General features: G+C 35.0%; 1 protein-coding gene across 1 annotated transcript; it reads left to right on the top strand.

The window, feature by feature from the left end:
• The first annotated feature begins 5954 nt into the window (after positions 1-5954).
• Positions 5955-8511, top strand: GAPC1 (glyceraldehyde-3-phosphate dehydrogenase C subunit 1). Its single transcript, XM_079064768.1, has 9 exons — positions 5955-6086; positions 6187-6219; positions 6326-6426; positions 6896-7111; positions 7216-7362; positions 7446-7604; positions 7687-7829; positions 7926-8099; positions 8193-8511. Exons 1-9 carry the CDS (start codon positions 6083-6085, stop codon positions 8239-8241), a joined length of 1026 nt encoding a protein of 341 aa, XP_078920894.1. The 5' UTR covers positions 5955-6082; the 3' UTR covers positions 8242-8511.
• Positions 8512-11698: the final 3187 nt, after the last annotated feature.

Raw genomic sequence — 11698 nt, 5'->3', positions numbered from 1 at the left:
GTTCAGCTAACGACCCTCCACCAGTCAAGGAAGCGGTGGGTGAGAGTGGACACCCATTAAACTGTCATTTTATAGGCAGTAACCTTATAACCCCCCCCCCCCCCCTTATAGACCGGCTTCGTGAATGAGACCTACTAACGATAAGATTGACTTTATCTTATACATATCTATATCATTAAAATTATAATAATAGTATAAGGGTTGAATTTTAAACTTTTAAAATTCTAGGGTTTGATTTGGAATTAAAGTATACATAAGGGGTAAACTTTGCAAATTCCAAAACTTGAGGGCAAGTATTGAAACTATTCAAAACTCTTGGATTTTCATAACTTATGAGTTTAATTAAAGTTTTAAAAACTTTAATGAAGAGACTCTTGAACATCCATAACTTGAGGACAAGTTATGAAGTCCATAAAACTATTTATGAGAAAAAGACTCTTCATTTTGTAACCTATGGCACTTTTATGAGTTTTAAGATTCATAAATGTGACTTTTCATATAACTTGAGGACAAATTACAAAAACACATTTTATGATACTTTTAGATCAATTTGGATTGAAAACAACTAACACATAATTTTTTCATTAATCTAAATTAACTCATAAACAAGGTGACATAAAAAATTTGGTAATCCATCACTTGAGGATAAGTTATGGAGTCCATACAATGTCATTAAGATCAAGAATTACACTAACAAACAAGTTGCACATAATTCCTATGATCTACCAAAACTCATAAGCATGAATAATCAATATCAACAATTTTCAAGAATCATATAAAAATATATAAAACTTGAAACTTTGATAATAACTTTGAAATTGGTTTACCATAATCATTAACATATTAAAAACAGGTTTTATAAGTCCAAAACAGTTTAAGGTAATGGTTCTAGACCAATTCCAGCCTTAAAAGTCGAAAATATGCTGTCAGGGGCTTCTACTCATCGAGTGTATGAACCTACTCGACGAGTAGGATGAATTTCTTCATGGACTCGGCGAGTCCATCAGTGGACTCGGCGAGTCCAGTGCCCAGGAAGCCATAATTTTCGATTTTTAAGCTATTTCAGCATGTATAACTTGAAAACAAGCCTAGGCTCTAATACCACTGTTGGGTTTTGAGCATTCTAACACTCCTATGGTGTACATGCAACCCTAAATACCTTGGATCTATGTTTTCACTATTATACATGCAAATATCAATTTTCCAAGGTATTACCCTAACTAGCATACAATCATATGTAATAGGATAACCAAACTAGATAAAATACATACCTCTTTGTTGTAGCTTGATTTCATGAAGCTTAAGAGCCTAGTGCCCCAAGTGTGACACCTCAAATGGTTCACACAACATCATGAACATCTTGGAATAACCATGAGAAGAGATACTTGACTCTTAGAAATCGGCTTGCCCTCTTGTGTATATACTAGTGCCAACTTCACCAACCAATGGGGTCTTTATATAGTGTGGCTATTAAGGTTACACCATGTAACCCATGACTTTACCCATTCCTTATGCTCCATGGGTTTTAACCTCCATGGAGTATCCATGGGTCACCACATGGGTTAAACCCAACATAAGGAATCATGGATCATAAGCCTACATATATAAGAATGAATGATTTACACAATCAATCCCCATATATTTAATTAGTCTCTTTTTGATCACTAAATTAATTCCAAATTAGTTCTTGATCAATACTAATTAAATAATATGATTTCATATTAATATATTAGAACTTATAATATATTAATATGTCACAAATATCTTCTTCTCACAAAAGGTCTATCCAAATGTCCCGATGCCATGCAACCCAAATGGAACATGTCGGGTCGGGTCAAGTATATACCAATTATAGTTATGGACTTAGACACTAATCCAACAGGTCCATCAACTCGTCGAGTTCCCTGGTCTATAAAACTCTGGAATCTCGATCCTACTCATCGAGTTCCTCTTCATACAAATCGGGGCATTTCATTCACAACTCGCCGAGTTCATCCCTGAACTCGTCGAGTTCCTATTCATATCAGTTGGGACATTTTTGGTCTCAACTGCCGAGTTTATCCTTGGACTCATCGAGTTCTTTGATCTTCAAGTCTATAAACACGTCCAACTCGCTGAGCCATCTTCTAGACTCAACGTTTAGTAACAACAAAGGTTGGGGGACCACGACCCAACTCTCCAAGTCGTATGAACGACTCGTCGAGTCCCCTAAAATCCAAATCTATCCAGTCGTTTCCAGTCGGGCTTAATGTATCCAAAACATAGATCTGGCCTCCTAGGGTCGATATAACACGTAAAAGTTACAAACTTTACGTTCATGCATGGGTTATTTAGCTCAAAAAGCCCTAAAAAGTGGTTCATATGATGCATGGGACTCCCATGGCCATAAAGTTGGCACCTTTATGCCATGGAGTCCCTCAAAGACTCAGGATCTGAAGTTATTACCCCAAAACATGCTTGCATCCATGAATGGTTCCATAATATGCTCCAAAAGGCCCTAAACTTCCCCATGAAGAGATCTAGTAAATGAATAGTGAAGGTATAAACTTTATACCTCAAATGAGTCAGAAATGCAGCACAAACTCTGGATCTACTTGCTTCCTCTAGAACTCCCAAGCTTCCTCTTCCTTCTCAAGCTTCAAAATCACCAAGAACACACCACAATGGCTCAAGAACACTCAAAATGGGCTAGGGTTTCGTGGCTAAGGTTTGGAGGTGATGGAGGCTAAAGTTGAGGCCAGTTAAAATGTTTAAATAGGGTGCAAGCCCTGAAAATTAGGGTTTCACTCTGGCAGCCCTACTCGTCGAGTCGAGGCTCTCGACTCGTCGAGTAGGCTTCAATTCCCGCGTCTAATCATTCGTTCCTACTCGACGAGTCTGGGGCCTCCGACTCGTCGATTCCCTTTGCAAAAATGAATGTTTTAATTAAAAATAAATACCAGGATCCAGGCGTTACACCAGCCCTCATCATCATCCATAAAACCCTAAATCGTATTGTGAGCTACTTGTTGAGAAACTTGAGGTTTTGAGTGGATTTTTATGTGTTCTTGTGCTTGGTGAAGGATTTGGAAGAACTAGAAGGTCATTGAGCTTGAGGAGAAGCACTGGATCTGGGATCTCGTCCATCTTTGGTAACTTTCTGAGGTAAAAAGTCCCTAACTTGATGCTTAATGGCTTAGATCTCTCTTAGTCTTGTTTTATGGGTCTTTTTGACCCCATTGTTGGAAGCATGATAACCTTCATAGTCCTAATGCTAAAGACTCCCATTCTCAGTGTTATTTGCTCCTTAGATTCATAAAAGGGGTCCTAAACCCGTTCTTGTCCAAGAAAAGACCATATCCATAGAAGTAGGTTGATATATCTCGAGATTGGGTCCATTTGAGGCATGCAAAGCCATCAAGTTGTCAACTTTACAGATGTATGCCATGGAAACAATGTAGATCTATATTCTGGAACCTTAGATATGAGGAAAGGGCTGAATAGACTAGAAATGCGAGGAGCTTGGCGAGTTCATAGAGGAACTCGACGAGTTGGGTCGAACATTCCCGATTCTATTAATGAAACTCGGCGAGTCTACAAGGGACCTCAACGAGTTGTACTAGGAAAGTCTCATTTCTGTTGAGAAGGAGAAACTCAGCGAGTTGGAGGAAAACTCGACGAGTTAGATCGCGATTTCACGATTCTGTAATTTAAGAGAACTCGACAAGTTGAAGGGTAAACTCGACGAGTTGAGTCAACTCGGAGCGTTGACTTTGACTTGACTTTGACTTTGACTTTACCAGAGTTGACCCTTAAGGGTTATGAGTATGGAATGGTATTTAAGGGGTTGTTTTGATTCAGGTAGTGAGTAGAGCTAATTTCGGGCAGAGACGTTTCAGCTATCATCCGACAGTGAGGTGAGTTTCCTCCTGTATGAACAAGTCAAAGGCACTAATGTCGACCCGTATATGTACGCTAGTATGTTCCGGGCTAAGGTCTGATGTCGGGCAATGCCCGATGTAGGTTTATATGTTTTCGGATTCCGATCCGATGTCGGGCGGTGCCCGAGGATTGTTTATATGCTTGATGTCTTTGTGATTCTTGCTGTTTTGTATGTTTTCGGATCACGGTCCGATGCCGGGCAATGCCCGAGGAATGTTTGTATGCTTCCGGATTTCGGTCCGATGCCGGGCGGGGCCCGAGGAATGTTTATAAGTTTATGTTATATGATTATTTATGTGTATTTGTTGATATGTTTATATGTATACCGAGCTTTGCTCGATGCCTGGCGGGGCCCGATGCCGGATTTCGATCTGATGTCGGGCGGGGTCCGATGCCGGGTGGGCCCGATGCCGGACATTGTCCGATGCCGGGCGGGGCCCGATAAAGCGGGAATGGCCCATGATATGTTATTATGTGATTATGTGTATGGTATGTGGTAGTTTGGGGAGACTCACTAAGCTTCGTGCTTACAGTTTTCAGTTTTGGTTTCAGGTACTTCCGGTAGCAAAGGGAAGAGCACGGGTTGACTTCAGTGAACACACCATTATGCTAGCCTGGGATGTTTTACTCTGATATATTGACATATGTTTTGATATAATACTCTGATTTGATACGATGACTTATGTTTTTGGATGAAATGATTTTGATAACTATGGTTTATTTAATAATTTAAAATGAAAATTTTTTTATCATGATTTTTGGGATGTTGCATGAATGTTTCAGAATGTGATATTCATAGTATTCAGGATTTAGACTATCTTTGACATACTAGCAAAAAAGCTAGCTGATAAAAAAAATGACATTTTATAAAATTTAGCTGATAAGCTAGTCGAAAGATAGAAAATAATATAAAGACACATGTATAAGAATATGTGTTTTATAAATTCGTAAAAATACATTTGAGAAATTTTTAAAAAGCTCATGAAAAACCTAGTCTAGATAGCTTTTTAAAAAGTTACCTTATTAAGTAGTCTATAAGCGTATGACAACTTAAAAAACAAAATAATTTATTAGTTAGCTGTAATACGCCAAACAGAACTTTTATAATAATTTTTACAATTCTTAAAAGCGTGGTCATTTCGGTGAATTGCTTATTTCTAATAGCCTTATTCATAAATACCTACCAAGGGCATAGGTAGGTCCTAGGACCTACCTAAATTCTCAATTCCATTTACAATATAATTTACAATATATGTAGTAGAAAAATTAGCAACTACTTTAGAAAAAATAGAGGACCTACCTTAAGTTTGTTTTTTTAAATGTCTTAAAAACCATTTTATAAGGAGAAAAATATAAGTTATTTGGGGCAATTTGTTATTTTAAATTATGAGATTGATAACAAAAAGTTAACAATTCTTAATCTGCGCTCTCAAAATATCAATAAATAAATAAATTGCTTTAATAAAAAGAAGTACACATGCCAAAGACTTTTATTCTCCGTTCGCTGCTTTATCAATAGACTAATAATCAACTAGTTTTTCATTAAACCGTACGAGTTTTTTCATTTATATTTCAATCGGTTTTTAAAATTTGTAATCGGTGGCGCCTGATCAGTTTAACCGATTGAACCGATTTAATTTTTTTAAAGTACACGACCCGACCCGACCCCTAAAAGTGTTGTTGATTTTCTTTTATTGGCTTCACTTAATTTGGAAACAACGTGATTTTTGTTGTAGATTCGACACTGTAAAAACCCCTTCAATATAATAAAATATTATAAACGGACGGTTAGTGATAATGATAATCTTTTTTTAATTGGCATTAATCTTTTTATATTTTATAAGGATACCCAAGTATCTTCCCAACATTTTACCAAATTTGACTAGTAAAAATTATTTTCCTAACATTTTACCAAAATTTGACCCTAAGAAAGATCCATGGAATATTCGTTTTATTTCCAACGGCTCGATCTCAAAATTTTTCCGATTTCTTTTTCTCCAAGACAGTAAATTGAAACCGCTGTCACGTTCACCCACGGCTTCGGTTCATCCGCCGAAGCTTTAAATACCAATTGCCCCAATCGTCTTTCATATCATTCTCACACTCATCTCTCTCTACATTATTTCTCTCTCTAAACCCTTCAAAACTCTACTCAATCGCCATGGGTAATCCCGTCGTTCCTTGATTAGTTTTATTCATTCTCATGTCTATTCATCTATGTTTTCGATCGATTCTAACTTCTATATGCTTCATTTGAACTTGTAGGTTCTGACAAGAAGATTAGGATCGGAATCAACGGTACATTTTTTTTGTTTATTTATTGTAGATTTGTAGTTTGATCTGTTTTTGAGCTCCTTTTGGTTTTTTGCTTATTGATTCACTGGATCCGACTGATATTATACAGGATTTGGAAGAATCGGTCGTCTAGTTGCTAGAGTTGCTCTTCAGAGAGATGATGTTGAGCTTGTTGCTGTTAACGATCCTTTCATCTCCACTGATTACATGGTATATTACTTTGTTTTGGTTTGCTTCTTTAGTGTTAAATACGATTCGATCTATAAACGAATGCTACTGATTGATTTTAGCTAATCAACACTTCAATATTATAGATCTTAAATAAGATCTTAAATAAGCTGCAAACAGGAATATTCAAAGTGATGCTTAGGATCACGTAGCAGAACGCTATTTAGTTTGAATGAACACACTATCAATGTCTGGGTTTATAGAGTGCGTGATCTCAGTATGTCTCGGCGTATTTGTCACAATCTCTATCATCTCTTTCCCTTTTATGACAAAAAGTTACTCGAATGAAACAAATGATTATTCTATCAGTGGATCAAAAATCCATTTATCACAGTGTATTACAAGATCTATTTACCTTGTGCGAATGTAGATGTATGGATTTATATAGGATTCAATCTGTTTTACAATCATGAGATTTATATAATAACCGATCCATTTGTTTTACTTGCAGACATACATGTTCAAGTACGACAGTGTTCATGGCCAATGGAAGCACAATGAACTTAAGGTGAAGGATGAGAAAACCCTTCTCTTCGGAGACAAGCCTGTGACTGTATTCGGTATCAGGAACCCAGAAGACATCCCATGGGGTGAGGCCGGAGCCGACTATGTGGTGGAATCCACCGGAGTCTTCACCGACAAAGACAAAGCTGCTGCCCATTTAAAGGTCCGATTTGATTTCATCTAAATCTAAACACCTTTTCTGTTTCTTAACAAGAAGATCATAGATTGTTTATTTGACTTTTCTCGATTGGTTTTATATACGATCAGGGTGGTGCTAAGAAGGTCATCATCTCCGCTCCTAGCAAGGATGCACCCATGTTTGTTGTTGGTGTCAATGAGAACGAATACAAACCTGAGCTTAACATTGTTTCCAACGCCAGTTGCACAACCAATTGTCTTGCTCCTTTGGCTAAGGTATTTTCAATTTTTAATTCCAACCCACAAATTTGTTTTTGTTTCATTTTCAGCCCTTGTAAATTACTTTGTACAATTTTCAGGTGATTAACGACAGATTCGGCATTGTTGAGGGACTTATGACAACTGTCCACTCCATTACAGCCACCCAAAAGACCGTTGATGGGCCATCCATGAAGGACTGGAGAGGTGGAAGAGCCGCCTCCTTCAACATCATTCCCAGCAGCACCGGAGCCGCCAAGGTAAGAATTCTCCGGCGAACTCTCCGGCCACCACCACCACCACCACCACCAACTAATCTTCCATTTCCTGTTTTTGTTGTAGGCTGTCGGCAAGGTTTTGCCAGCTCTTAATGGCAAATTGACCGGAATGTCCTTCCGTGTCCCAACTGTTGATGTCTCAGTTGTTGACTTAACTGTTAGACTTGAGAAGAAGGCTACTTATGAGCAGATCAAGGCTGCTATTAAGTAAGAGTTTTTCTTTTCTTACTTTTATTATAATAAAATAAAATTCAGTCGATGCTGATATTTTGAAATAAATTGTGGGGTATTTATGTAATTTAGGGAGGAATCAGAAGGCAAATTGAAGGGTATTTTGGGATATATCGAAGAGGATGTTGTATCCACCGACTTTGTTGGTGACAGCAGGTCGAGCATCTTCGATGCCAAGGCTGGGATCGCTTTGAATGACAACTTTGTGAAACTTGTCTCGTGGTATGACAACGAATGGGGTTACAGGTATGAAAACGGGATTTTTATTTTTATTTTTATTTTTATTTTTATTTTGTTTGAACGGATTGTTATTGACATTTATTTAATTTGTTCTTGCAGTTCACGTGTTATTGATTTGATTTGCCACATTGCATCTGTTGAGGCCTAGATTAAAGCACGCATTAAATATTGCGGAATGTGTTGGTTTTTCTTTTTTGAGTTTGAATAAGGGAAATCTTTTGTGGAAGGTTTTTACTAGAGATTTTTGGAATAACGTTGGTACATGTATTGTCCTGAGGATGATGATCGGGACTTCTTTTTTGGTTTTTTAGTATGCTCGATTGTACTTTTTTGTTTCGAGCTTTTTATCTGTTTATTTCTTAGTAAAAAACACATTTCTCAATTGTATCTGTTTCGAAATATGATTCAGTTTGGTTGATATTTTGTCTATTGTCTAATTAATAAATCAAAATAATCATACCCTGTTTTATAATATACGACATTTGCCTATTTGGTAGAGATCTTTTTACTACTACTTTGGCAAGAGGCTATGTAACATTTTTATAAATCAAAATCTCATTAAATTTGTGGTGCAATTGTGGGTTTAGTTTTTCCCTACAAGAAATGTCGTATATCAAAATCAAAAGTGGAAAAATCACTTGCAAATTGGAATTTGAAAGAAGTTGGAAAATATATATATATATATATATATATATATATATATATATATATATATATATAGTGGATTACATCACTTGCAAATTGGATACAAGTGGTATTCGCCTGTGTGGTAACATAAACAGGTGGCCCATACCGTATGGCATAAGGACCACCATAATAACAAAATCTCATATGAAACATTTGTCCTATATCTAATAAAAAAGCCAAAATATTTTAACAATATTACTCTTCAATTGTATTAAATATTATTTTAATATTAAAACTTTTAGCTTTTAACTAATTAACTATTATAATTCAATAGGATTTGTTAGAATTTCAAAAATAAAGATCTACGAAGTCACAAAATTCTAATTTATATTTGAAACTTATCTTCTGTTTTTGTTTTATTATTTATCAACAAAACTAACACCCAAAATAATCAAAATATTTTTTTTGATTGTAATAAATGACATTAATAACATGAAAATAATTTGTTTTTAAATATTATTAATAAACAATTTGCCAAAATGATAAATAACACCAAAAATAATCCAAATGTTTTTAGGAATAACATGTAAAGAAAATTTTTAAATATTAGTAATAAACAACTTGCCAATTGCCAAAATTATAAAGATAACACACAACCTGCCATCAATAGAAATTGAAAAACAGAGATTAGATGATTTATTGTAACATGAAGCTTATATTTAAAACTAGATGAATTCCTGCGCGTTGCGCAGCGAAAATTAAAAATATATTGTTAAAATATTGAAAAATATATGTTTAAAATGGTTATGTTATCGTCATTAACTTTGAGATAATATTTTTACACTAATATATATATATATATATATATATATATATATATATATATATATATATATATATATATATATATATATATATATATATATATATATAACCAATAAGGAGAAGACAAATGTAATATTAGAATAAAAGTAATTGTTATATTATGGTAATTTAAAAGTTTACACGGAAGGATAAAATTGAGATTTTACATGTTGGTTTTATGGACGGTTATAATCATTTGTTTCCACTATCTTTGCTATTCAATCTCCTTCTCTCTCCAGTGATTTGTCCCTCCGACCTCCCACCCACCCTCTCCATCGGCTTCTTCTGCCTGTTGCCGCGAACTCAATACCAATTGTAACATTGAAAGAAAAATGGGGAAGCAAACAAAATCTAAAAGATCAGACTGGTCAATCGGCAAAAGAAAGATAAACCATTTTGGTGAAATCGATCCAATTTTGGATCTAAAGCTTCACATTTTCTCACCAAATCACCGGTTGATGTGGTACCCATTTCACTTTTTTCTTCTTATATTTTTCGTAGTTATTGATTTCCCTTTCGTGGATTTGGATTTTGATATTGAAGGTTCTTTGTAGGTCTCGGAGGATTTATTGACTTTCATTTAAAATAATAGAAGGTGATGTTTGTCGACCCAACCTTCGGCGAAAATCCAAAGGTGTGGATGGTAATGGTAGCGGTTTTGTGACACACAGGAACATGACAGACTTTGATTACACATGCACCAGGTTTTTTTACTTGATGGTACCTCTCTTTCCTTCTCTCAATAACTCAACGATTGTGGTATCTCAAGAACCCTAACCCAAAATCGGTTTCATTCAAGATATCTCAATCTTTTTAAATTATTAGTTGTCACCCTTATCTACGACACAAGTGAGTTAGTCTACTAACAAGATTCGATTTTGTGTTAATCGGTATCATAAATTTATTTTCCTGATCTACTCTTACATCTTCATCTTTTTTTTCAAAATTAGTGATTTATAAGAACAACTATGAAAAGTAAGTGTGAACTATTACACGTCTACATGAAGAGGATAAAATGATGTATGAAGTTGTTGGAGTGTTTTCTGGAAATGAGAAACCTAGTATTTTTGTTCCAACAAATTATTTGAATTCATTTCAATGGTTGTATGTTGATGTTGGTGGGATTGTTTTATGTTGATGATACAAGTAGTCTTTCAAGTGCCTTTGAGTCATTTACAAAACTTGAAAACTTTAAAGATGAAGAAATGAAGTTTACATGTACAACTGTAAGGAAAAAGTGTCTGCTGATAAACAACTTATGTTTTTCGTTTAAAAAGATTAAGAAATTATGGCTCTAATGTGGAGAAAATAGATAAACATGTTTAATTTCCTCCTGAGTTGGACTTGCAGCTAGGGGTGTTGAAAAAACCAATACCTGAATAAATCAGCTGAACCATTTATGATTCGGGTAGACTGGGTTGTATTAATCGAGTTTTGGGTAAGCTATATTGGGTAATCTCTTAACCCGTTGTAATTATAATTTGGGTTTCGGGTAGGAAAGTTTAGAAGCGAGTATACCCGAATACCTGATGTACTTCACTACTCCAGGGACTAATTATGGAACATTGAAGAATTGAAGGTCTATTACTCTATGTACTCCAATTGCTTAAGCCAATGCTCATTCATGGTAAGTTTTTGGTGTCATGTTTGTCTCTTTTACCTCACTTTGGTATTTTAGTTTCTTCCAAACTCATATGGGTTTCTTACAAATTGGTTACCAATGTTATAATGCTTTTAGAATTTGTTAATAGCTTAAGTTGTATGGTTTTCTTTAAAAAATTTAAAATTCTGTCATGAAATTTTTAAATGTTGCAATGTAATTTATAAAGACATGGCTTTGGTTTTAAAATTGACATTTAACTCTTCAACTTTTGCTTTCTAAATTGATATATACCATTTTAGTTTGTAAATTAGTGAATGTTGGAAAGAACTTGTGGAATTAGGCTCTGTAACAATTTTTGTTAATTAAATAATAATCTATATGTGCTACTAGTGCTTCAAGTAGGTTAATTTAAAATCAATGATGTGGATCACTAATAGTCATTTAAAGCGCTCAAGTTAAGTTATCTTTATCTTTAGGCGTAAGTTAATTTATACTACAAAATTGAATTTAA

This window comes from Lactuca virosa, chromosome 8 (assembly GCF_052849685.1).
Source record: "Lactuca virosa cultivar CGN04683 chromosome 8, Lactuca_virosa_CGN04683_v6, whole genome shotgun sequence".
Classification (NCBI taxonomy): Eukaryota; Viridiplantae; Streptophyta; class Magnoliopsida; order Asterales; family Asteraceae; genus Lactuca; species Lactuca virosa.
This window is presented reverse-complemented; position numbering and strand designations above follow the sequence as displayed.

Excerpts from the sequence above, each read along its gene's own strand:
- GAPC1 (XM_079064768.1), top strand. Across the intron at positions 7,830-7,925 it reads CAGATCAAGGCTGCTATTAA|GGAGGAATCAGAAGGCAAAT; the intron begins GTAAGAGTTTTT and ends TATGTAATTTAG. Across the intron at positions 8,100-8,192 it reads GACAACGAATGGGGTTACAG|TTCACGTGTTATTGATTTGA; the intron begins GTATGAAAACGG and ends TTGTTCTTGCAG.